The sequence below is a fragment of the Phlebotomus argentipes genome, unplaced genomic scaffold, assembly GCF_947086385.1.
Source record: "Phlebotomus argentipes unplaced genomic scaffold, Phlebotomus argentipes genome assembly contig_46, whole genome shotgun sequence".
Lineage (NCBI taxonomy): Eukaryota > Metazoa > Arthropoda > Insecta > Diptera > Psychodidae > Phlebotomus > Phlebotomus argentipes.
Window position 1 is genome coordinate 586,389 of NW_026776153.1, and position 26,625 is coordinate 613,013.

A 26,625-nucleotide genomic window follows, 5' to 3' on the forward strand; every position below is an offset into this window, starting at 1 on the left:
TATCCGCCCGTGCCTGCGCGTCCCGGAGAGAGTCTCTACCTGGCGAAGCTCTTCCCCATCAAGATTGGGCTGTTTGCGCTGGGAAAAATCCTCCTGAAGATTCTCTTCTTCAAGAAGATGCTCAAATTCATTGGTATTTTGGCGCTCTTGCTGGTTTTGCCTGTCATTTCGTCGAATCTTCCCAATGGATTCGAGAAGATTCCACATTATCCTGGTGGTTCCTTCGACGAGGGCTTCTTCAGATCCCTTCAAAATTCAAGTGAGTCTCATAATTTTGGTGGTAAATCGGTGGAAGATTGATGATTTTTCTCTCTGCAGAGACTGATAAAGAGAGAATGAAAGATCTCAGTGACTTAGTAAAAGTGTCAATCAAAGCCTTCAATGGGAGAGAAAAGTGTCCTCAGGATGGCGACGAATTGTGGTGTCGCATGAAAAACACCCTCAATTCCATTGACAAGCTGTATCCTTTCGCCAGGATCGCCAAATTGCTCAACAGCGGTGAAAAGATTTCACAAACGAAGAAGGAAACGACTTGAAAATGTAGTTTTAAATAAATTATTTCGCAATTAGAATTACTTTTTATTTCCGCAATGTTGATTTACATCTTCTTTCACTTAACATCGATTATTGCACTCCTGACCTTAATCAATAATAATAAAACTGCTCCACAACATTCACATTAATTGCTAATGATGACGAAAAAGGTAAAAAAAAAAGAAATTGCACTGACTTTCAAACGCCTTGCGCGGTTTGTGTTTATGTACAAAAGAAGAGGAATTGCTAACATTTTTTATTTTATTTATTTCGAACACATTGGATTTCCAAAAGCGCCCTTTTATGGGTGCGCGTGTTGAATCGAAGAAGGAAGTGTGCGCTGAAGCACACTTCACACATTTGGTCTTTGGATCAACGACATGTTGAAGAGTGCGTTTCAGAATGCGTACGATTTCCTAACATGAGATTTTCACTGGATGAAAAGTCACAAGAATTAGTTAAGATAAGATAAATGCTTTGAATTCTCTAGCATTACCTAAATGAGGTGAGAATTTCACATATTCTCCCCTTGATTGCCACATTTCAGGTGTTTTTTTTTTCTTCTGCTTTGGCATGAAATCCCAGTGAAAGTGTTATCTTGAAGTCACACTCGAGATTGTCTCTTGAGATTTTGCAAATTAAATATTGTAAAAAACTGTCCATTTGATGGTAATTTTCAATGTCACTTCATTGCCAAACGATAATTCTCCTCTGTGATTATGAATTCTATTCATTCTATTCTTCGCCTCAACTTCAGCGGGTTTTCCCAGGAAAATGTCATCTTGTTTTTGAACGCCTTTCAACACCGCCGGCGGCGAGGACGGAGGCTCAGGAAGAGCTGAGCTGGCCACAACTGCTCGCGGCGCTTCCGCTCTGCGACAGGCGACACTCGCGTTCCTCGAGGTACTCCGCCACGCCCAGGAAGCCCTCCTGGCGCGCCACGCGCAGCGCCGTGTAGCCTTTGTGATTCCGCACGCGCACGTCCGCGCCGGCGGCCACGAGCTGCTTCACCACAGGCAAGTGGCCGAACAGCGCCGCCGCGTGCAGTGCCGTCTCGCCGTTGGGCAGCACGCTGAGATTGGGCCGCCACTTGATCAACTCGTGCACCACGGCGCTGTGGCCCTTGTGCGCCGCCTTGAACAGCGCCGTGGCGCCGTCGCAGCGCACGGCGTCCACGCTGGCGCCGTGCTGCAGCAGGATCTTGGCCACGTGATCGTGGCCCATCTGCGACGCTATCCACAGCGGAGTGGCGCCATCGCCACGCGCAGCGTCCGGCGTGGCGCCGGCGGCGAGGAGCTGCAGCAGAACTGCTCGATGGCCATTCTGCGCTGCCACGAAGGTCGGCGTGGCGCGATCTTTGAGGCTGGCGTGCACGCAAGCGCCGCGATGCAGCAACTCCTTCACCATGGCCTGATGGCCGCCCTGGCACGCCACGAACAGCGCCGTGGCGCCGTCCAGCGAGGCGGAATTCACGTCCGATCCGGCGTCGAGAAGCACTCGCGCCACATCCACGTGTCCACCCTGGGCGGCGAAGAAGAGCGCCGAAGTGCCGGTCTGGAAGATGCGACAAATGTGAATTAACCATCAAGTTGGATCCTTAGCGGATTGTGGGGCATATTTGGCCAATTACGCAGGAGTTAAGCAATCAAAGACTTCATTCTAGACTTTGAAAGAAAGACAAAATGAGGCTAAAATCCTTAAATGTCCTTTAAATTACCTCTTTCTTTGTATTTTCTTTTCAGCTTTAAATTTTTTTTTCTAAATTGCCCCAGATTTGCGTTTAAATTTTCCTCACTCTTCCCTAAAAGCAAGACAATTTTATCACCCATTAAGTAGAAAACTCGTGTAATTAGCCAAAGAGATGCAATTAACCATGTTTAATGAAATGAAATATCATGAAGAAAAACAACATCGTTTCATCGCCAATGAATGAAATTATCTTGATTGCAATGAAAGAATATTTTCTTTTTCGCGATAGCAAAACTGACTTTTGGTGCACACAAAGTTAATTTGAAATTAACATATTTGCGAGATAAAAGTGGATTTCCTGTGCGGCATTTCTCAACTGGATTTCGCCGATAAAATACGCATAAAACTGTGTGAATTGTGATGGGAAATTGTGGAAAGTCACTCACTGTTCTCTTGGCATCGACTTCTGCTCCCTGCTCCAGCAGTTCCTTCACACACGCCACATGACCGCCGGCGGCTGCCAGAATGAGTGGCGTCGTTCCGTCCTGAAGCGGCAAGAAGAAATCAATACGGACGAATTAATCACTGGCCATTTAATCCACTGGGAAAAATTGACTGGAGATCGCAAGGCAATTTTTATGTACAAAACTATCTAATTACACACTTCTTTTCATCATCAACCAGCCAATATCACATGAGAATTAGCATAGCAGAGCCGTTCGCTTCGGCTTTTGGGTCAACGGAATTCAATACAGTTCAAATTTCTGCGACGCGCGCGCGCGAGAGAGAGAAAGAGTTGATGAAAAGTTGGCCAGAACGACCGATGGAATACTAATTGAAACCACAATTCATTCAACACTGAAGGCAAAGGAGAGAAAAGAGACAGCAAAAAGTGTCGCTTTGCTGTCGAGATTCAAAGCAAGAGTCTTTAAATTATGCACTTTTCTGATGTTATTTTCAATTTTCCATGCGCCAAAGGCAAGCAAAACTGTTGAATGGAAAGTGAACTGGCTCGATTTCTCACTCTTTTATCAAATTCTCCTTGCAATTATCGTCTTAACCGAGAGTGTAATTAATGAGAAATGAAGTGATCTTAATGACACATTCTCAAGCCAGTGACTTGTGTTTTCATTTCACGGTGCGCTTTTATTTCATCTCTTTCTTGAGACACACACAAGAACCGATCAATTTATCGACAGAAATATGCTTCACGTGCACTTTTCTTAACTGTTTTTTCCGCAATTATTATTATTTCTCAATGAAAATGCCTTTGAAGGAAAGCGAAATCCACAAAAATATGTGTATTAACAATGTTTTGTCATCAGTTGAATTTAATAAATAAATACGATCGTTTGAAGCATTTCAAATATTGCTGTTAATTGAGATATCAAATGTCGTCTGAGAAATGTTAAAGAGATATAAGAGAAGACATCTTTCACTTTTCCGTTAATCTCTCGGATATCTCTGTGCTTTTAATTAATTGCAGGTTATTAAACTGATATCTGCCAACAAGGCTTCTTTGACTTTTCTTGAGCCAATAGAATTGCAAATAAGCTTCCATAAATCATATTGCAATTAGCAGAATGTGTCTGAATACTTTTCACAGCGACTGTGAATTCATAAAATGGAAAATTCAAAGAGTGATTTTAATTATGCATAACACTCTGAGTTTATGATCTCTTTTACAACTAACATTACTTGTTGATTCTTTAATTCAATTCGCAGAATAAAAAGTAGAGTTGATGATATGTGAACTGGTGATTATTGAGTTAATGAAAGAGAGAAAGAGAGAGAAGAAACAAGCAATATTGATTGAAGAATTATACAAATAATATTGGATTTTTGTGAAGGAAATAAAACTCTAAATAACAACATTTCTCCGGAGACTTGAAATAAGTAATGAAAATATTAACGCTTCTCACGCGTGAATTGAATCAAATTGAGTGAAATGTGCGCACCTTTCGTTTGATATTACCAAGGGGAAGATATTATGGTCAGAAGTGATGTACAATTCAGTTAAAGTATTTGGAAATGGAAGTGTTTCAAACATCTTTATTGTGTTGCGTTCAAATATCACTTTCAAAAGTGATTTTTGATAAACTTTCAATTTTAAAATGTATTAGGTAATTGTGCTAAGATTAATCATAACCTCCAAAATATTGTTTTAGGATGTAAAATTGTCTCTTTTAAGAGCTGTTTCATTGATTTTTTACGTTGAAATAGCACATTTCAGCTTATTATTGATTTAGATTTGCATTTAAAAAGTCCCAACTTAGTTTCTTTGAAGGATTATTTTAGATATCTCAAGATAATTTTTAGGTTATGTTCCTAAATGTCCACTGGAAGCTACAAATATTTCTAAAATATTATTTCTCTGTAAGTTTTCAGGGTAATAAAAGTAAAAATTGCGTCTGTTTTAGGGACAAAGATTCCTGAATTTTAAGTTGTGACGTTGTTTACCAAATTGTGGAAGTGAGTACACCGTTTAGCTGCATTGTCTTCCCCTTGGATATTTACTTTGTTCGAGAGCATATAAAAAAGGCCTCCCGATGATATAGATTAAAATCAACAATTGCGCAATAATTCCGATAGCAAATTAGGAAAAGGAACAAAAATGGCACGAATGAGCAAAACCTAGAAAACACACAAATTATGCACCGTGCGTAATCCAAGAGCGCCGCATTGAATGGTGAAAAGCGTAGACAATTCACTCAACACTGCCATTTATCAAAAGGGAAAAACAGTGACATCGTCGCATCTTTAGCAATTAAAATTGTCTCTCAACGTAACAATCACAGTGTTGTGATCGCTGTTCTTCCCCTTCGTGCCTCGTGTTTTGTATTAAATCACAAGCCAGGAAAAAAACTGTGTCTTTTCCTGGGAAAAATTAGGAAATTACGCTTGAGTGGCGAAATTTGAAGATCATTTGCATCGTGAAGATGGAAGGGGAAGTCGTAAAAGAGAAGGAATTCGCTGATCTCTCAAAATAGACACAAAACTTTTCTCGAGAGATCTTTTTTTCTTGTGGTTTTGTTGCCTCCCTTCGAGATTTATCTGGTGGTACTTTTACTCGCATTGGATGGATTATTTTGTGCTTTCTTCAATCGAAAGCAGATCGCGAGCGATTTTTTTTGCACGATCATGCGTGGTCGTGAGTTTTATTCCATCTCTAAACGATCACCTGAATAAATTATGCAAATAATCCGCCATGCGGAGTAAATATTTATCTTGTAAATTTTTACTGAGAGATCGTCGTTCATAAACACTCTCTTCGCCCTACCAAGATCATGAAAGATCTTCACTGTTTACCTCATCTTTGGAATCGACATGGACTTTTCCACTGTCCAGAACGCGTCTCAGTGTCACTTCGTCACCGCGAAGTGCCGCCAAATGGAGTTGGACGTCCGATGGTGATTCTTTCTGCAAATAAGACGGAAGACGAATAAAACACCGCACAAAACATGAGGTGGAAGAACAATGTGTAATGTTATCGTAAAGGAAAAAGATGATCTAATGCGTTGTGAAATTGCTTGTAATTTTGAGTACATTGTGCGTTGATTGCAATTAATTAAAAAATAATTTTCCCACTTTTAGACACTTGTCTGATGGTGTGGATTTTATCGCACCGCCCAAAACTTTCGTGCGTTGCTCTTCTGTTGAAAAAATAAAGGTTTGATAAGATAGTGGCGATGAATAGACTTCTGAACAACACACACAGACGCCAAAGGTTTAGAGTTTCAGTTTGAGTCGGAAATTAATTTCCCACTCATGATTGTTTGACAACAGAAAAGCATCAGCCTAATTTTATTCTTGATAAATTGTCTCTAATTTACTGCTTTTTGCTTCAGATCCGCGGACCTAATTAAAAATATAAGGCGTGAAATGGGCGCGAAAGAAGCATAAAAGATGGGAGTTGAATCTTTTTCCCGCGATATTTTCAGTGGGGAAAAGTGGAGAGAAGATTCTTGAAATAATTAGAGGAGGTTTGACTTTAAGTCATGCTTCGAGCTGAAACTATATTTCAAGATAACTTCGACGTTTCTCTGAAATAATGCGGAAGATTCCACATTAGGCCATTAAAATTTATGGGCACATGCAAGTTGACCGCATTCACCAAGGGGGAAATGATAAAATAAAATACAATCTAAGTCAAGCTGAACGCTTAACTGAGCTCAAGACCGCCAAGAACTTTATTTCAGAAGTTTTTTAGATAAAATGTTGGTCAAAATCTGCCTAAAAAGCTAGTGAAAATCAACTGACGACAAATAAATAACTTTATCCATGAAGTTTTCAACCTTTTCATCAGATAATTGTGAAAATTTATCTTATTTTGTTATCTTTTCGACTCTCAAACTTTAATAACATTGACAGAAATATATCAGCCTTGCTTAGCACATTTTAAGAGCAAAGCTAGACAGTATTTTTTGGTTAGGAAATGGTTAGAATTTGGTAATGAAGCTCTTAAGATCCCATTGACTTAGTGAAATTGACTAGAATGAACGTTTTGGAAGTCATTCAGTATTAAAATCTGTCTCAACTTAGTCAGTTAAATCTAGAAAAACATTTTAATTGGGTTTTCTAAGTAAAATCACCCAAAAAAGGGAATTACTGTGTGAATTTGTTTCAAATTAAACACTTTAGAACCAAGATATTGTAAATATAGCTGCTGATCTGAAGGGAATATCTCCCCCTTTGATTGTTAATTTAGCTCTAGAACTTCTAACCTCATCTTCCAACTGCTCGATTTATCAGGTGTATAATTTAGTGAGAGAGAGAGAGAATTTAGCAATTCCGCCTCTCACGCCGTTTATGACTGTTTTTAATAGTTTTGGCACGCATTCACTGGCTGGTTGGCACGCGAATCTCGCATTACCATGAGTTGGTTACGCTTATCAGCTGATTTTCTCCTGCACTACGAAATTTCATTGATAATTTTGATAAAACGCTGACACTCGTGCTGACAAGGCATGGCGAAAATAATTGATTTTTCCCACTGCGGGCGTGTTTTTGCCACGCCGACGGGAAGGATTGGAAGTTCAAGGATTCTCGCGGATTTCTATTTTTGCCTGCCCATTGTGTGTGTGAATTTAATTGAACAAACACTGGAAGCTATTGAGCTATTTTACGACCCTCTCTGGGTGGGAGAGTTTGGAGGCAATATTCTTGGGCTTGAAGTGTAATTAAAACGGCGAAAGTTTCACATATTTTTTCTGAATATAATAATAACACATTTCAAGCGCTTGAAGGAACTCTTTCTTACCTTGAGAGACATTTTCTGGGCTGATAATCGCCAATCACGTTTTCACTGTTGCTTTTTCGCGGGCTCTTCTCTTGTGCGGCTCACTTACGCGCGCGATCCGTGTGATCAGAAGACGCGTGATGGACTGACGTGAGCCGATACTGGCATGTCTCGCTGATCAATTGGTCAACATTGAGAGCGATATCGCGCTGAGGTATATTAACTTGTGATGACCAGAAGGCCTCTCGCGCGCGCGGGAAGTCACTTGAGAAATTGCATCACTGGAGCCAAAAATAGGAGTCGCTCTGCGCGCAATCTCGCGAGATCTGCCAGCGCACTTGTGAGTGATATGCGAGGGGAGAGCGTATCAATTAAGGCATCCAATTAGGTGGGATTCACCCGGACAGTACCGTTAATTCCAAGCCACAGCGAGATTTTCACAGGTTCTCGTTTGCAATGCTGTTCACGTTCTGCGCGGACTCTTGCAGATGTGCCAATTCTCTCGCGCCCGAATCGCTCTGCATGCCGTATGCAACTGCCCCGCAAACTCACTTGCCTCCGGAGAAGGCGATTGCCTAGACGCACTCGCGTTCCACCACTGTTACTCCACCGGCTGCTCGTCCAACCTCTAACGGTTCGCCACACACAGACTGCCGCCGCGGAATCGCGTGGCAGAACGTGAGATTATTCCTGTGTGCTTCTTTTCTCTGCACCAGAATTCAAAACAAGCCTCTCTGGCCAAAAGGGAAATCACACTCCGCGCTCCACACTCAGCAAATGCACACCTTTTGCTGCCCAAATTCACTCCCTGTGCAGACACTGAGACCTCCTATGAATCCCTCTGGGCAGATCTTGCACGGAAAGTGGCTGGATATGAACATTTTTCGCGATTTTCCTCACCAAAGATTAACTTCCATTCACGCACACTCTCAAATGGACGCTTCTTGTCACTGCCTTTCGACAATTTCGCCGCGCACAGATTTCAATTTTGTACAGACATCGGTAGTCTATCAATGGATAAGCGGATTTAGTGTCTTAGCACAGTGCAAAAATATCTATAATCCTTTAATCCTTTGATATTTTTCAACTAATGTGGAAGTAATGCATTTTATTTCCACATTTGCAGACGATTTTCTCCACTCGAGTCGCAAAATCGGGGAATTTTTCACCCAGTAATTCAAGAAAATGCTTTTGAACTGCACTTTCCAGCCCTCGAAGATCCTCACGATGGTCGCCAAGGATCCAGAGGATGCTGGCGTGGAAGGATAAGTCGCTGTAAAAGCACTCCAAGTTGAATTCTTTCAGACTCTCATCGCACTTCTGCACCAAAATCTTGAGATGCTCAAAGAACTCCTCTGAAGTTCTCAGGCCAATGAATGTTCTGGTCTTCTCCTCGTTGCAGTAGATCTGCAGGGCGTTGAGATGCAGAGGAAACTTCCTGCAGTGCTGCAATCTGTGCTGCAGGGAAGCAATGAAGGATTCTATCCAGTGATGACGCAAAACAACAGTCTTCGTGAGGCTCACGTGAAGTTCCTTCGCCTCAGTGAGATCCAGCGAGAGATTCTCCTTCGCCAGGACTCTGATGTGTGCCTGGAGATTCTTGATGCCTTCGCTGAGAGGAACTGCCGATCAAATTAAGTCAATAGAATGTTGATTTCTTATCAAAGTATCTTGAGAAACTCACACGGAATGAAGCAAAAAGTCGCCCAATTTCCTCTCTCATGCGCAAAACTTCTTATCCTCCCCTCGTGATCCTCCGGAACATCCTCGTGCGCACTCTTGGTGATGCTTCCAAGTAGTTCAACAGCCGATGGGAGTTTCTTGGCATTTTTCCTGCCCAGTCAAGAAGCAAAAATGTTTGATTCTGTTTGGATTCTGTGCAAAAAGACGCAGGTAAAGTTTACTTACACTTTCGTGGAGGGTGAAATTGCATTCTTCTGATCTGTGTCATCTTCTGGCTCCTCCTCCGATGAGCTGTAGTCCACCAGCATTATCTGCTGAGTCTGCAAACAGTGGAGAAGTCTTGTGTTTGCATGAGATTGCAAAGCAAACGTGTGTTTTGTGCAGGAAAGAGAAATGGCAATTCAGATTAGGTTTCTGGATAAGCTACAAGTGTTGAAAGTATTGAAAAGTTCATCGATAATTGAAGGATGAAGTAAATAGATTAAATATGTGTGATAGGGATCTTAATTATCACCTATTTTCACAGAAAAACTCATTATTTTCCCTCAATTTATGGAAGTGAATCTTTCACAGCTCGCAAAATTTCATGACACGTTGAAAGTTTACTCTCCTGAGGCGTTCTTCTGACGTTGAGTTCAGTCAAAATCAGCTGGTTCGTGAGGAAGCAAAGCGAGAGTGTTTTAGAACGCAAATATATTTGGTGTGTTAAAAAGTGTCTAGTAATTGTGCTGAGTCGGAGGACAAAGGCGCCAGAATGGAGGCCAACAGTGAGGGAAGGAACAGGATAAAGGGATACACGAGTTTGGTTGGTGAGTTTGGCGAGAGCAACTCAGCGAAATGATGGGTGGGAACTTTTCTTTGTCTCTCTCTCTCGCAGGTTCGATAAACAATCTGCTGGAGAGCCTCGATAAGGATGAATCAGTCCGGAATGCCATAGAGAGCTCCATCATTCGCATTGCTGATTACAGTCCGAACGAAGTGCTGCAGTCAATCCATGACTTCCGGCAGAAGCAGGCGAAGCTGAGCGAGGCGAATGTGGCGACGATCCTGCGGATTGTGGAGCACGTGACGTGCACGAAGCGGGCTCAGCAGTGCCTCACGGAGGTCACGGTGCAGCGGATATCGGAGATGTGCATTGTGGAGCTGGTGAAGATGCCGGACATGTGTCCGGCCGTGCAGAAACCGGCGCTGGAGTCTCTGGTGGCGCTGGGCAGGCGGAACTGCGACGTGGTGATGGAGAATCTGATGCGGCAGATGCAGCACGGTCAGGTGACGCACTTCATGGTGCTGCACAGCATGGGTCAGCTGGCCACGGCGAATCCCATGGGCATTGTAAACTTCCTCAAGCACATCTTTCGCATCTTGCTGCCCACATTGGACACCGTGAAGCAGGATCACGTGAAGCAGGCGCACGCGTTCGCCATCGGACGCTTCTGTGAGGCCATCGCGGAGAGTCACATTGACGAGTCGCTGCCGTCAGAGCCGGCGGACATGAAGGATGAGTTTGCCGTGGAGATTGGGATTGCCTATGAGGTGTTGCTGAACAACTGGCTGATGACCAGGGAGCCCAAGGTGTGCGCCGACATCCTCGTGGCGCTGTCGCACATGTTTCCGCTCATGGCGCAGGACAAGATTGTGGAGCAGCTGCAGAAAGTCATTCCGGCCGTGGTGAATCTGTACAGAAGATCACTGGACAGAATATCAATCACGCAGTTTCTGGCGGCGATCCTGAAGGCCAGCACGAGTCAGTCGTCAGATCTGCTGAATCCCGTGGCATATTCGCTGTGTGTGAGTCTCTTTGACCTGATATGTGTGAATCCGAACTACGAGAAGCCCCAAACGGTGAAGGGACACAATGAAGTGCTGCGATGCTTTGATCTCCTGGCGCAGAACTACAGTCATCACATTCTCGATATGCTCCTGATTCAGCTGCAGAGCAACAACGAGAGGGAGAGAATCAAGGCGCTGCTGGTGCTGACACACTTGACAAACACCAAAGATGCTCTCGTGTCGACGAAGAACCGCGAATTCTGTGACATCCTGAAGCAGATGATTGCCAATGAGAAGACTGTGAGGATGAAACTCGTGCTGCTGAAGACAATCATTGCCTTCATACAGAAATCCTTCACCAAGGAGAAGATCTTCATCAGATTCATCGTGCGGCATTGCTGTCCTTACAGTAAATTCCCATCTGAGCAAGGATCCGCTGAGGAGTTCGCAGAATTCGTGCAGATTTGCAACAATTCACTGTTCATCCTGTCAACTACCATTGGCACGATTGACGATGTGCTGAAGCGAGAGTTGCTCAGTTACTTCATGCTGCAGGACTACACGTCAGCGTGTGGCACGCTGGCGAAATCCCTGGCCAGCTTGTTCAGCAAGGATCCACAGTTGCAGAAGGAAGAGGAAATTGCTGACATCAACACTGAGGATCTGAGCCTGAAGACATCCATTCCGAAGGCGGAAAGTGTGTTTGTGAGATGCCTGGCGCTAATTGGTGAGGGTGAGGACGTCAAGAGGGCTCAGAATATCCTGCTGTTCCTTAAATCCTACGCCACAATTGTCAACAAACACTTGCCAATGCTGTGGAATGAGAAAATCCCGGAACTCCAGGCAGTGTTGCAGCGAAATGGGAAATTCCAGGACTTTGGCGAGTCTGTGCTGCAATTTGTCGCTGCGACAATCAAGGATGTGGACGATGTGAACTTCCCGGTGATGCTGATTGATGAGCTGAAGGAGCAATTGCCACTCTACACTGTGAATCCCAGTCAAGTGTTGGAGTTCAAGATTCCCAGTCTGCAGAGCGAAAGGGGGACGATCCTTCGGGTTCTGGCCACTTGTCTGTGTCACATTCTGGATGAGCCTGTTGCTGAGGGGATTGTGGATTTGATTGTGAACGCTGCGAAGCAGGAGAAGCTGGACAAGAGTCTGCAAGAGGGCGAGATGAATGCTCTCACGTCAGCAGCGAAGGCTCTCGGAATCATCTCGAGGACTTATCTGCAGCAGGTGCTGAAGAAACTCGACACGCTGATCCAGGAAGAGGGAAGGAAGAGACAAACATCGGGATTCTTCTCCACGCTGAACTTCATGAAGGAGTCGCAGAAAGAGAGCGACATCTTCAAGGTGAAATTGCTCGTGGTGGAGAGTTATGGCTACATTGTGACAAATTGTCCGCCTGAGTGCTTCCTGCAGGATGTGGAGAAGACCATTGTGTCATGTTTGTATGTGGAATTGCAGGACGCGAAGGATGCTTACTTGAAGAATCGCATTCTGGACACACTGCTCAGTATTTGTCAGCATGTGCTGAACAATGATGCAAATCACAAGTTGAAGCTGAGAAATGAACTTGTTCAGCAAATCCTGAAGATTCCCATCGACGGAGCGGACAATTTGCCCTTCCTGCCGAAGATTCTGCGCCTGGGCACAGCTCTGATTCGCATCCAGTCGGAGGTTGAAGTTGAGGAGAGTGAGGAAATTCACTTTCTGGAGACAATTTGTGAGAACTTCTTCACGTGCGCGCAGAAGCTGAAGAGTAAATTTGAGTCACCAGAGGAGGATGACCGGAACAGCTACTTGGCCAAGTATCTCAATGAATCCCTGCCGGAATTGAATGAGTTTGTCCGGGCGATTCTGGAGCAGAATCCTTCGCCAGCGTGTCTGGACGATGTTGTGTCGATTCTGGAGCGCTGGTCACGCGATAAGAATTGTGAGGTGAGAATTTGCGCTGGACACGTGACGAATGGCGTGCTGGAAGTGTACATGAAGACCATGAAGATGGGCTGCGAGGCGCCATCGAAGTTCAATCAAACGGGACACATGATTGGCAAGACTGTGCCACGATGCATAGATTCCAATGCCACAGTGAGACAGATTTCTGTGGATGTGCTGAGGAAGATTCTGGAGATTTCGCACATCTATGAGACACTGACGCTGCCCGATGTGGATATTCAGTGGGTGAAGGACTTGATTAAGGTGCGCTCGGAGATCATCACGGATGATCCCAATGAGATCTACAAGTTGGCCAGTGAAATGGCCAGGATTGTGGCTGATCGGCTGCCCAGTTTTCAGCACATGGCGCTCAGCAGGAGTCTCCTGATGAGTCTCTCAGATCCGGAGAAGAGTTCGGCAATTGGAGCCTCCGTGGTGTTGAAGTTCTTCATGCAATTGAAGGGATCAGAGATGTTTCACGCAATCACGACGCTCATTAATGAGTGTCTTCAGGTAAAAAAGGACTTCTCAGGGATTTTCTATAATCTTTTCACATTAATTTCTCTTCATCTTCCAGGCAATTTGGCAGTGTGAAGTCGATGGAGTGAAGATTGGCGTCCTTAAAGCCATTGTCGCTCTGGCAAAACACCATCCAAAGCTGGTGTGTGCAGAAATGCTCGCTCAATCCTTGCCCTTTGACGCCAATGTGGCACAATTCTGGAGGACTTTGTGCACTGATCAGGAGCTCGCCGGAACGGTGATAGACAACTTCCTGGCAACACTCTCGTCATCGTGTCTCTATGAGCCTGTTGATCAGTCGAAGAAGGACGATAGGAACAAAATAGCCACTGTTCAGCCTTTCGCCATCATTTGTGCCCTGAAAGAAATCCTTCCTTGTGTAGAGATACAGAATGTGAGTTAATCATTCAATGTTTTCTTGCACACATTGTAATAATTATTGATTGATGGTGGTTTTGCAGGACCTGAAGAAGCGTTTTCCCGAACTTTTCGGCATGTTGTTGACCACTTTGGCCACTTACACGGGAGTTTTGGCTCCGAATGCGCCCAATTCCAGTCCGGCGGGCAAAAACAACACAAACAGCAAAGCCTCAAAGTTCGGCTTCATTCCAAATAAGGACTCCATCAAGAGCAATCCGTGTGAAATCGTGCTCCTGACCTTCAAGGAGTTTCTGAGGAATCTGGGCATGGAGCAAGTGTCTGTAGTGTTCGATGTGTGTCCACATTTGGCATCCAGTGAGGATCTCGGACACTTTATTGACGTCGTGCCGCCAATTGCCAATGCCCTGGTGAATGAACTGGGCATTTCGTCGACGGCAATGCGCCAAGTCGTGACGGTGCTGAGCAAATATATTCCCAGTCCGTATGATCCGCAGAGAATTGCCGCCATCGCACTGTATTCGCAGCTGGTGCCGCACAAGCCGAGCGGTGAGATAGTCTCGGTGATTATTCTGCATCTCAATTCATCACTCAATGATCCCAATCCACTCGTGAGGGGTTGCTGTCTGCGCGGATTGGGATTTGTGGCGTCTCTGGCGACTTTCGATGCGGAAAAGTACTCGGAAATGACACTCACGGCTCTAATGAAGGGCTTGGACGATGCGAATAGCAGTGAATTGATGAACATTCCATTGGAGAGCATTCAGGGACTGTCGCGAATAATGGTGGCGATGCCGTGCAAGAAGATTGAGATGTTTCAGATATCTCTGGCCATCAGGATAAGGCCGTTCTTTGAGAATAGCACGCTGGAGTTGAGAAATAGTGCAATTGGCCTATTTGGTGATGTTTGCCAGTCGAAATTGAATGCCATCGAGGGCAAGGGCGCGAGTGTGGATGAACAGATGTCCATTGAGCCGTTCAGAGAGCAGTTGTACTACAATTTCTGCCCACTTTTGCTGCATCTATGCGAGAGTGAGCCGTCAATTGCCAGGACGTCGAAGGTGACTCTGAAGAAGATGTGTGCTCTGCTGAAGGCAGCGCCCAAGATCAACTCAATGGCACAGAGTCATCTGCTGGAGCACGGACAGCTGAACTACGAAGTGTTCATTGAGGACTTTGTGAAGGTGATTGGCGAGGAGTTGGCTGACAACATGGCGGACTTCATTGAATCCTGTCTGCCGCACTTCAAGAGCCAATGGCCAGAAGTGAGAGGAAACGCTGCGATTCTCGTGGGACTTCTGCATCAATACAACACAACTAATCAGCCCAATATTGAGCTCATCACGCAGAAGATAAGCGCCTTGCTGAAGGACGAAAGTGTGGGTGTGAAGATCAAGGCCAGCACAGCGCTGGGATATCTCTTCGCCGGCCAATAGAGCCAACTTCATGCGTTATTGAGGACTTTTATTGAAACTTTACAGCTCTACATGCTTTTCTTTTACCTCCTATTGAATGTATACTTTGTGATAGTCTCGAGGATTAATGAATATTTCATATAATTGTGTCTTTAGTGTTGGCTTTTATTTGGGTAGAGAGGAAGAAGCATTCAATATGCCGTGAATGGTCAATATCTAATCATTGGCATCGTGTATTTACCGAAGATCCTTTTGTATATGAGATCCAATATTTGCAGATTGGATATCAACATTAGGTGTCACATAAAATTGATTCTATAAATAATGCCTCCGACCGCTCGGCATTTATTGATTTCCCTCCAACAAAAATGCCGAGACAGTCTTGGAGGATTTGAAAAAGGGATGATGAATGATTGAACAGATTGTCGCTATTCTAGAGTGAGAGTATTTCTGGATAACCTTCTGACTTCCTCTCCAACATTATCAAACATTCAAGAGACATTGATCAATTTGTGTTGTTTCTTCCCGCTTCTACGCTCAAGATTCTGCACAGGAAGTAAATAAGTGTTTGTCGCAGTCAATCGTGAATGAGGAAAACAGCGAATTTTCATCGAAAACATCATAAAAAGTGGCTAAAATGAACAGTAATCACACAGAAATCGTTCTAAAACAGCGAAAATGCGATAAAAGTAGATCAAAGTTACTCTTTTGAACCATTTATCTTCTTATAAATGGTTAAATTCTGAATAATTACAGGTAAATACAATTAATAATGACTCTATTCTGCATTTGTTGCATTGATGTGTCGAAACATTGCGGCAGTAAAATGTAATGTGAGTAGGAAAGATAAGGCAAAATTCGGATCAAGGAGATTTCGCTGGATTCACAGTGTGTCTCACTCTCAGCGCCTGGCATGCGAGGAGTGACTGTGGCAATCAGTGTTAATTGAATGAAAAAAGAAGAAACTTTGGGGGTTTCGCAATGAAAAGTGGCTGAGAGAAATCAATTTATGCGCGCTGAAGGAAAATTGGGTGGATGGCGAAAGTCAGTGAACCGAATGGATTTATTTTTTGCCGTGCTGCGGGAGGGAAGAAAAGGGCTTTCCTGAGTGGCTTAAATGTGCAAATATTGAATTACGCACCCCTGGTCGCTGCGGATGTGGGAAAAGGGGCGCGCGCGGGGGTGAAAAGACTTGGCAAACAAATGATGAAGGGTCCATCGTGAATTTTGCCTCTCTCGCCGTCAGATTCAATTTTCCCACAAGTTGTTCGCTCTTCCTTTTTTTTGCCGCCTTCTTCTGCTGATCGCCTCTGGTGTGGAAATGGATGAGAAGAGAGATGTCTCTTTTTTGTCGGGGAGGAAAAATGCCTTCAATATGGTCTCTCTGGGTGAGTGAGACATTAGAGTGAGTGAGAGCGAGTGTGAGAGTGAAAAAAGTTGTTTTATCTGCCTTATCAGCGCAACTGCGCACACGAGGAACACCGAGAGTTTAATCATTCCCGTCTCTCTCTCCCGCAGTTGAGCTCTGTCTTCCCATCGAGGATTTGGTGTGGTGAATTCGGGACGGGCGCAAGGAAAGTCTCTGTGCCATCGACAGTGAGAATAATATATTGTTAATGAGCTGAAGGCAGTACGTGAGCGAGTGTGTGACTGACCACAGTCATCCGGAGAGCAGTGAGATTGCGTGGCTCAGGAGTTGAGGAGTGACTAAGTCTCTGGCTGGTGAAATCCGTGGTGTTGACAAAGCACTTTTGCGAATTGTGGAAGGGCGGTCTTTATTGGATTTTCTCCCGCAGCGACCGCGTGATTGTCGTTGGGCAGCAATCAATAGGGTGGGCCTAGAGAGCACATTTCCCAGTGCGCCGAAGGCTCTGCCGCTGCACTTTCTGCGCCCCCACAGCACACTCAAAGGGGGGTGAGTGAACACATCTCCTTCGCCCACTCGACCCGGTGCTGGGCGCGCGGTGTGAAAATGCGTGCGCCAGAGTGAGAAGCAGCGCGTTGACGACAAATACTCAAGTGAATGTGTGGTGTGACTTATCAGTGAGGGTAGAAAAGGGAGGAACAATCGATCGGCGGAAAAGCCAGCCAAGTGTCTCTCTGGTGGGGTGCAGAAGGGAAATTCCTGTGTGTCTTTTCTCGCTGTGTGTGTGTGTGTGTGACCCAAATATCGCATATGCCATCGTCAAGTGCATCAACGTTCGGTAAGAGTACCACCAGTATCAGCATTAGGCGGAGGCCGTTTGTGTTCCTGTCCAATCTGCTGCGTCGCCGGAAGGTGCTCGAGATCGATGACATGATGTTCGAGCGGGGAAGTCGCGAGATGAACCAAAGGGCGCGCTCAGAACCGTCAGGTGAGTCTCAGCTTTCACCCCCAAAATCATCATCATCATCTCTCAGTTTCCCTTCGCGCCGTCCGCTTGATTGTGCCGCGTTGATTTCGCAGCGAAGAAAAGCCGTAATTACGCTTGAGTTCATTTAATTTCACACACAAAAGATAGACGAAAAACAGTGTCTTTTTTAGGCGGCTGAAGATGGCAGATAAAATTGTGCGCCAGGTGAAATTGCTGGACAAAATGTCATATTCATACATAACATGCTATATGTATATGCATAAGAAGGCTTTGAGAGTCTGATGGTGAATTTACGTGTTTGGAGAAAATCAATATTTGAGGAAAATTCAAGTTGTGCGGGGCTGAAAAACCGGAGGGTGGACGTGAATTAAAGTGTTGGGCTTTGTAAATTCACCCCTGTTGAGGCCATTTGGAAGCTCCCACATAAAAGCTCTTTACTGCACAGGGTCATAAAATTGATTTACTCTCTCGCTCTGGGGTGGAAATTGGGGGTTTTTCTTTCAACATGAGGAGAAAATCGAAATGACTGGCAATTTTGGCCCAAGATTTTGACACAGTTTCCATTCCAGTTTTTTATTTAGAGAACTTGCTGTAGAAAATGTTGCGGGAAATTGCATAGAATAAAATGAAAGAAACTTGAGTTTTATGCTTGTTTTGTCAGTGAAACTTTTCAAATTATTTGCCTCACGTGAGCATTTTATGCATGCAAATAAATTCTTCACAAAAGGAGTGCAGCTAAATAGATGAATGCGAGTTTGTGTGTGAGGAATTGTGCCAGTAAAAAGCTCACCATTTGCAAATGTTTTGAGTCCCATTAAAACGCTTTTATGGCACAAAAGTTTGTTTTTTTTTCAAAAAAAAAATCCCATTAAAGAAAGGAAAATATGTGAATTTGCACAGGTGAGAAACGTGACACGCGTTTGTTTACCGAATGTCGAGAAAAGCTATAGTGTAATTGCCCATCGCCTGATTGAAGGGAAATCTAACTAATGGGATTTACTGATAAGGAAAAAGTGTGTGTATATGTTCGCTATGTACTGACTAAATATGTTGAAATCTTCATGACTATCTCTTCTGTTGTCTTACACTTTTTCTTTTGTACATTTTAGAAAACACACACTGATAAAATTGTTCCCATTTTCGTTGCTCCTATTATCAATGCTTAGTTAGGCAAAAATAAGGCTTGATTGAATGAGTTCAAAGAGGGAGAGACAAAATACGCACCTGTAGAAGAAGTTGCGATAAGAAATAGCGCGTGCACAATTTCACTCTATCGTTTCTTCGGGGTGAAATTGAGAGAACAGCGCCAATAGATGATCGATTGAGATAATTTAGTGTGACATGGAAAGCAAGAGTGGGTGATTTTATTTAATTTCCCTACCTTTTCCCAGTGATAAGCTACAGCTGCACGCAAATGAATGCCGCCACGAAAGCGGCGTCGCCGTCAATTTCCACGCTCACACTCACGCCGGGCCGCTGTCGGGATATTGATCAGGACATGCAGGCGCTGCGGCTGTCGCGGCAGGACAATCCCTTCGTGCAGAAGATCCTGGCAAGTCGTGAGAGTCTCGTGGACACGCTGGAGGACACCGTGTCGGATGACGCCATTCTCATGTCGCAGGAATTCAATCCAGAGCTGGAATCTGATCCTTTCACACTGCCCGAAGTGCAGGAGCACATGATCAGATCTCCGCCGCCCACCACGTGGCCGCGATCGCCACACTTCAGCATATTCAATTTCTCCCAGGAAAATGTTCTCACCGTGAGCTCGCAGAGCAGCGAAGTGAGTTTTCCTTCGGTGGATTTGCTCTGCAGCAGTGATTAACTTTTGCTTTCCTTCGCAGGAGGACTCGCCGAACACAAGATCCCGACTGAATGAGATTTTCTCACCGAATCGACAGATTCAGGTGACCACGGCTGAGATTTCTCCGGCGCCAAAAAACGGATTGAGCAAGAGCAGAAACTGCGTGCTACTTAAAGAACACGGCGGAACTGCGCTTCCTCGTCCACACAGTGCTCATCATTGGTAAGGACTGTGGTTTGTCCTATCTTAAGTATTTGTCCAGAAGAAAGCTCATTTTGTTGGGACTTTTGAAAAAAATTAGGAGAAACAGAAGAATTGAGAGAGAAAGTTTAAGAGGCGGAGCTTAAATATCAATTCTTCTTTCTAAAGGACATTTTAAAGATTTGAGGCCGGAATTCCTCAGTAGACACGTTAGAAATTTGTATATTTAATTAGTTTTACACATTAATAATTTCAATAGTAATATTACTGATGATTTATTTAATATTTATGCCTTTAATATAAATGCTTTTCTCACCTTTTCTTGCAGTGAGACAGAGCGATCAACAATTCCTCGTCCTCTCAGTCACTATGAAGGACCTTTGAGTGTGCGAAACTTCAAATAAAAATCAACCTTTCGTGTGATGGAGAGCGAGCATGATTGAAGTAGAGTAGCAATTAACTTCTGAAGACAAACTTGATATTCATTAGTCAGAAACATATTTAAGAGATATATATCAAATGAATTTATTTATGAGAGAGATTACTTGTGATTGTTTTTGGTTTCTGTTGCCATTCCCAAGATGAGAAGAAAAGAAGTGTAGGTAAAATAGCCGAGTGATATGACATTATATGAATTATAATAGTGAATTGGAATTGCTGATATAGATTATCTCTAATGCCATTCAATTGATATGAGATGAGAGAGGAGAAGAAATGCATTTGAGAGACTTTGACACGTTGAATAATATTTGATATTTGGAGAAAAGACAGTTGAAAAATTAGTCAATTTACCGGAATTTTGAAAGAAAGAAAAAGAAACAATTTAGGACTATAAATACTGTTCCACATAGAATTGCATTAATTTATATATCAGTGTTGACTATTTGCGATTGGAGGTGAAATTGTGCGAGAGAATGATCTAAATATGTATTTAAAAACCGTTTATTCAAATCGGACATCAGGGAGAAATGATTTTCTACATCGCAGAGTTTGTAAACTTATCGCGCGTTTCAATCCGCATTAGTGTGTCTTTTTCCATATATTCCAAAATTTTTGCCACACACACAAATTTTGTTCTTTCGCCGTTGAACTTGAGAAAAAGAGAAATATAATAAAAATGTATGATGGAATAAAAGTGACTCACACAGAAGCAGTCAATCCTATGAAAATTGTGGTGTTTTTCAATGCAAAGAGACAAAACGAGTTTTCAACATTGATCAAGGATGAAAAGAGGCTGTTTTGCTCATTTGTGTATTTTCATATAAATGGTGATTATTTGCATAAATCGGGGAATATTAATGAGTAGAAGCTGTTGCCAATTGGAGGAGAAGTTATGGCTAAAAGTCCCACAAGCCGCAGTTGGAGTGGAGGCCGCAGAGCCGGGCGCCGCCGCCGCTCAGCAGTGATGGAGGCTGAGGAAGTGGTCGCGATTCTTGAATTGGCCCCACGAAGAGGCCGACGCCGCCTTGGAGGACGAGGATTGGCTCTCCTTGCTGCGCTTCTGCATGTTCTCGAAGCCGGAGCGCTTGGCGTCCTGGCTGCGCTGGTAGACAGCCTCCACACTGGTGAATCCTGTGCGCTCTCCTTGCACCATTTTCAACCGCGAAGTTAAAGTTTAGCGAAAGCACCAAAAGCACAGTGACAGTTAAGGCAGAAGATTATTGGAGTTCAGATCTATCGCAATTCACTTGCAATTGTCACGATTTGGGCGATTGAGTCAAGGCACGTATTCGATGAGCGTGAGCACTTGAAATTCCAGGTGGTTTCCTGAGTTTCCTGTACGACTGCCTTTGCGGACGCCCAGATTTTTGTTCAAACTGCGGATTGAGAGCAAAATGGATTTATATAGAATCACGCCATGATTCAAGCACAATCAACAGCAATTGATACTCACGTAACAAACGGTAGATTCTTGTACCTCCTCTGGTAAATGCAGGGTATCATTGACACAAAATTTTCACTTAGATTCTCATGAACGAAATATAACTTCTCAACACACTTTCCGCCAATATCGATAGCGACGCTAGAACGATTTGATTCTGTTTGATTACTGTCGCAGAAGCTCTGGGCTCTTTTATACGCGCTTCGGCACCGTGTTCGCCACCACGTAGAAGAGATGCTTGATGTGTCGCTTAGGAACTCGTTAGACTGGTTGAAAAAATCCATATCGCGCTCAACAACAGGTAATATGCAAAATTTTCACGAAATCCTCCCTATATTGACGACTCGCTGTCGTCTTTTACGATCCAATTTAAGTAAGTTTCCATCCGGACAAGCGCGGTCATCCAACTACGCATTCGCGGTGCATTTTGACGGGGATTTTGCAGACGATCCGGCGAGAACTGGTTCACAATGTGCGATCAGTCTTCCTGGCACGAGAGCGCTGGCTGATCTTCCAGCTAAAGAGGGAGATATTCTGTGATGATTAATTGCCACACGTTCAGAGGCTCTTGCAACTCATTCATTCGCTTCCAACTCAGTGCAATCTAATGTTGTCCCAAGAAGAGCATTTTTCTAAATTTGCACCAATTAAAACACACTCTAAAACACTGTTTTAGCGAGAATAGCAAGGGCTGTTTTTCCTTATTCATTTCAAACGTTAAACTTTAACAGATTTGAAGTTTAACATGACTATGTTTGACTGGGAGTTGATCCATTTGCTTGGTTAAGACTTCCGCTGAGCTGCATAGAGTTTCCGATCACAATATCTCCCCCTTGTCTTCGGCGATCATTGAGGAAAAGCGCGCGAATAAGTGACCTCGTGTTAATGGTTTTATTGGTTTTATTTTAAGGTATTTATTGCATTGCAAATGAGAAGAATACACGAAATGTTTGAATTATTCTTTGTCTAAATCACAGATTTTGCTATTTTTAGAAGAAGGAAACTTTGACTATTTCCTTCGAAACTTTTAATCAATAATTTCTCACGCGTCTCTACAAAGTTGGCGTCATTGGCGATCATGAGGAGGAAAAGCGTGTGATATTTGGATTTACATACTGGGATTAACCCGTGGCTTAGGTCATGAACTAGTCTGATGATCGCGCGGGAAAAAGCTGGTGATCCACCGAAAAAAACCTCCGTCTGACGATCGACGATCGCGCTGACGATACTTTGGAAATATCATATGGAGATCAGGCAATTTCGCACCTCATGTAAATTTCTTATGTCCGCTGGAGACGCAGAAAAAATTGGAACAGAGGTTATTGAACTGATCACATGATTTGCTGTGTGTTAAATGTAAAGTTTTTCTCTTAAAAATCTCTACAAGTCTTGGAATTGGTGACTAATCGGTAGGAGTTTGAGTGCAGATTTAGGAGAAGTGCAGACTGTTGAAGTGCTCGCGATTCTTGAATGTCGGTCCCCAGGCGCCGTACTTGGACGCGTTGCTCTGCTGGACATCTTTGGGCTTGTCCTTGACCTGCTGCTGAGTCCTCTTGGACGCGCTGTTGTCACTGTGCGTGGTGACTTTGGCCGTCTGGCTTTTGTATCCTTGCACCATTTTTTAGTTGGATTTCTTATGTGCTGATCCGCTGATTATCACGGCTGATGGATCTTCAAGGCACGTACTCGATGAGCGTGAGAACTTGGAATTCCAGACGATTGCCTGAGTTTCCTCTGCGACTGCCTTTCCCGATACACAGGTTCCTACTGAATCTGCGTGCGTTTCGTGGTGGTGAAGAAAAAGAAAAGGGGAAAATCCACAATTTACTTCAATGCTCAAAAGCACAGAAAAAAGAAAGATTGCTCATGTGATCCTCATTACCTCACAGTTGGTAGAAACTTTAACAGCACGTCGTCAGCACTCAAAAACATTGACACAAAAACTACACTTTTCTCTTGTTGAGTTATAATTTGTTGGGACCAATTAAGATGATCTTCTCGGGAGTTGTGCGATTTTGAGGTGATCGTTGCGTGCGATCGCAATGTTTTCCTCTGAAGATTTGACTGTGAGTGAGAGAGAGAGAAATTCCTCGGGAAGCACTTTTACCGCGAGTGAAGCCAAAGAGCCGAATGCGGCGTGAAAAGAGCCAGACTGCCTTTATAACTCCGATCACTCTGAGGGAACCTGTACATTGAGTGCAGCGCGCGGTGGGGAAATTCTTTGAGGCACAGAGGCAAAAGTGTAAGAAATTTTAATCATTGCTCCAATGTTGAGTACCCATCGCGACTGATAAACAGGTTTCCATATCGTATCTCTGGCCCCGTTGATTGTGGATTGAAGGCATATCGCACAATTTGCGCCATGAGCGAATATATATGATCAATCTCACTCCTGCGATAGGCAAACAGTCGTAATTTCTCCGGGCACTCGTGCCTATGATAATCAAAGTAGATCGCTATTGTCTCCACTTATCACTTTGCTCGCGGTGTGAATTTGACCCCGTCGCGAGGTGAGATCGCAACAGAGCCGCACACAAGTTAATGGACATGATTATTACCGAGACGATCCCTAGAATTTAGAGATGAAAAGATCACCCAAGAATAAGACAGAAAAAAACCCATAAAATGACGATGGCGCATTTCCCACCGCGCAAAGAATAAATTAGAAAACGAAAAGGAAAAATATGTGTGTGTACACAAAATAATAAAAAGTCGGCTGACGCAATAACCAAAAATGTCGCATCATACAGAAAAGTTGGAATACGAAATGAGATGGAATAAAATGCATAACTTTACATTGACTGGGAACAATTCACAACATCCATTTGATGACTTACAATTTGTAATTCCAATTTTGCAATATTCTTTGCGTGAATATATAATTAATCTTACTGGATTTTTCATCAAACAAATCCACCTCGCGAGCTCGATTGGTGTGTTTGTGGTGCAAAGAAAAATGGCTATAACGACTCTTGTCGGATGATAAATCATCACCACTGCGCGAATGCAGTTCAAGAAACCCAGTCTGATGATTGCAAAGTGCTCAAGGTGTCCCACTTTTCTGGGATTTATCACTTCTTTTTGCATTTCCTCGGGATTTTCACGTGAATCATCGTCTGGAAGATTTTGTGTTTTGATTTTCAAATCAATTCCCACACTGTTTATGCTGCACAGCATATGCTGTAGCCAAAGAACCTACGAAATTGAATCTCATTAACATTTTTATTCATCGAACATTTCTTCTCTACAGATTTCTGGGGGGATTTTCGGGGTTCAGGGATCCAGGAATTGCAGCATGGGATCCTCCTCGCGACGCCTCTTCATCATGAACGCCTCCATTTCCTCCTCCGAGGGCTTCTTCACTTCGTACATGCTGTTGTATGGCCGCTTCCTCTCGTCCAGCTTCATCATCTCGTCCACTTCCTTGTTTCTCTTGTCCTCCGCCTGCAGGGCTTCCTTCAGCTTGTCTTTCTCCTGCTTCTTCAGCTTCTTCTTCTCCTTCTGGCGCCTCTTCTTGCTCTTCTTCTTGGCCTTCTGGCGCTTCTTCGCGTCCTCCTCGTCCTCAGATTCACTTTCGCTGCTGCTACTGCTGCTGCTGCTGCTCTTGCTCTTCTCAGCCACCTCATCCTCCACGGGCTTCTCCTTCTCGCTGTCCTCCACTTTGACAAGGGATTTAGTCGGAGGAACAGCCATCTGGGCTGTCTTGCCACTCTCGCCCAAGCAATAGGAGTTCTTGATGAAGGAGTGACAACACTTGTAGCCCCACTGGCCAACGTTCCAGTGAGAGCCCCAGACTGTGGTGTGGTTGTTGATGAAGACATCCTCCTCGTAGCGACTGCGCACGATCTGTTTCTCTTGGCCCTTGATCACCTTCCCCGTGCGCGAGTACTCCACATATTCCTCTGTCTGGGCGAGAAGGAGTGCCTTCGGCGGCACCTGCAGATGTTCCTCTCCGCCGTAGCGCTCAAGAATCGTGTCCTTCACCTGCGACTTGAACTGCTCCTTCTTCTTCTCATACTCATTCTTCAGCAGCTCAAGCTTCGTCGGCTCCGCCAGGATGTGCACATCCACGCCCTTCCCATACGCCTCCCAGGCGAACAGCTGCGCCTTCGAGTGCTTCTGCGTGTCTCCCGTGAAGCGCACAAAGTTCTCCCCGGCGAACTCCGAGTCCTCCGGCTTCTTGTTGGGCTCCGGATTGTCTCGCATGGATCGCGTCTTGGGATCATAATAGGCCGAATTGGGATCGAGATTCCTCAGGTATTTGGCTGTGTCCTCGCGAATGCGCAGATTCCGCACCGTGATTCTCTGCTTGGAGTCCACCTTTGTGCCCGGCATGTCCACCTCGTCCACATACTTGTCCTCGTCCTCCTCCTCGTCAGCCGACAGCTCGGCGTCCGGATTGTCCTTGAGTTTGGCTGCCTTGAGGGCCCTCTTGGCCTCCTCCACCTTCTGGTACTCCTCCACAATCTCCCGGTGCTGCGCCGGATCGTAGCCACTCCACCGGTCGCGCTTCCCGTCGTAGTCAGACACGATGTTGGGCTGGATGAACTCGTCGTGCGCAATCTGCGCGCCGCTGAACTTGGCGCCCACTTTCCGTGGCCGCTCCATGCAGTCCTTTTTCTTGTGCGTGAGCGCCCCGCAGTTCTCACAGGCGCCCTTTCTGTACTTCGTGGCTATCCTGGTGGTGTCCACGCCCTTCTTGTACCACTCATCAATCGAGGAGTACTGCTTCTTCTTCTCCTCCTGCGGCCGCTGATGCTTGAGCGTGGGCCCCGCGGCGCCGTAATACCAGGGCGCGGAAGAGATGTACTGCGGAATGTGCGGATTGATGTCCTTGCCTTCCTCATCCACGGCTGCCGGAGCTGTTCCTGCCTTTCTGGCCTCTTCCAGCTCCTTCGCCTTGCGCCAGTCCTCGCGGGACTTCTTCTTGGGCTCCTCATCGCCTGTCTTGTCCGCCAAGAGCTGCGAGATGGGCACACGAGGAGTGCCACCTGCCATTGCGCACAATTTCACTGGTTTTTAGTGGAGAAAATTGAGTGTTTTGCACAAGAAAATATCCTCCTTGTTTACGTTTCGGACTGACAGCACAAAAATGGCCACCACTAAATGGTGAAATAATTACGCGTCACTTTTCAGGGGTGTGTAATGGTAGCAACCTCGTGAATAGCCCTAAGAAACCAATTGACTGGAATTTAAATAATTATTCTGCCTTTTTGCAT

The 26,625-nt window shown here is 44.6% G+C and overlaps 6 protein-coding genes across 6 annotated transcripts; 2 read left to right on the forward strand and 4 right to left on the reverse strand.

Annotated features, from left to right (window-relative positions):
* Positions 1-1,030: 1,030 nt before the first annotated feature.
* On the reverse strand, positions 1,031-7,594 carry LOC132262145 (ankyrin repeat domain-containing protein 29). Its single transcript, XM_059761300.1, has 4 exons — positions 7,484-7,594; positions 5,533-5,643; positions 2,670-2,768; positions 1,031-2,088 (listed from the first exon to the last, which is right to left on the reverse strand). The coding sequence occupies exons 1-4, from the start codon at positions 7,493-7,495 to the stop codon at positions 1,363-1,365; spliced, it is 948 nt and encodes a 315-aa protein (XP_059617283.1). The 5' UTR covers positions 7,496-7,594; the 3' UTR covers positions 1,031-1,362.
* On the reverse strand, positions 7,484-9,542 carry LOC132262155 (U6 snRNA phosphodiesterase 1). The gene is made up of 3 exons (XM_059761311.1): positions 9,371-9,542; positions 9,147-9,295; positions 7,484-9,084 (listed from the first exon to the last, which is right to left on the reverse strand). Exons 1-3 carry the CDS (start codon positions 9,451-9,453, stop codon positions 8,546-8,548), a joined length of 771 nt encoding a protein of 256 aa, XP_059617294.1. The 5' UTR covers positions 9,454-9,542; the 3' UTR covers positions 7,484-8,545.
* A 254-nt stretch (positions 9,543-9,796) lies between these two features.
* LOC132261827 (maestro heat-like repeat-containing protein family member 1) lies at positions 9,797-15,807 on the forward strand. The gene is made up of 4 exons (XM_059760829.1): positions 9,797-9,954; positions 10,023-13,366; positions 13,431-13,766; positions 13,834-15,807. Exons 1-4 carry the CDS (start codon positions 9,900-9,902, stop codon positions 15,184-15,186), a joined length of 5,088 nt encoding a protein of 1,695 aa, XP_059616812.1. The 5' UTR covers positions 9,797-9,899; the 3' UTR covers positions 15,187-15,807.
* Positions 15,808-16,741: 934 nt separating this feature from the next.
* On the forward strand, positions 16,742-20,654 carry LOC132261721 (uncharacterized). The gene is made up of 4 exons (XM_059760659.1): positions 16,742-17,519; positions 18,911-19,302; positions 19,364-19,545; positions 19,853-20,654. The coding sequence occupies exons 1-4, from the start codon at positions 17,342-17,344 to the stop codon at positions 19,926-19,928; spliced, it is 828 nt and encodes a 275-aa protein (XP_059616642.1). The 5' UTR covers positions 16,742-17,341; the 3' UTR covers positions 19,929-20,654.
* A 105-nt stretch (positions 20,655-20,759) lies between these two features.
* LOC132261732 (uncharacterized) lies at positions 20,760-21,582 on the reverse strand. The gene is made up of 2 exons (XM_059760671.1): positions 21,419-21,582; positions 20,760-21,341 (listed from the first exon to the last, which is right to left on the reverse strand). Exons 1-2 carry the CDS (start codon positions 21,466-21,468, stop codon positions 21,242-21,244), a joined length of 150 nt encoding a protein of 49 aa, XP_059616654.1. The 5' UTR covers positions 21,469-21,582; the 3' UTR covers positions 20,760-21,241.
* A 3,038-nt stretch (positions 21,583-24,620) lies between these two features.
* On the reverse strand, positions 24,621-26,502 carry LOC132262092 (pre-mRNA-splicing factor Slu7). The gene has a single exon (XM_059761233.1). The coding sequence runs from the start codon at positions 26,402-26,404 to the stop codon at positions 24,680-24,682; it is 1,725 nt and encodes a 574-aa protein (XP_059617216.1). The 5' UTR covers positions 26,405-26,502; the 3' UTR covers positions 24,621-24,679.
* Positions 26,503-26,625: the final 123 nt, after the last annotated feature.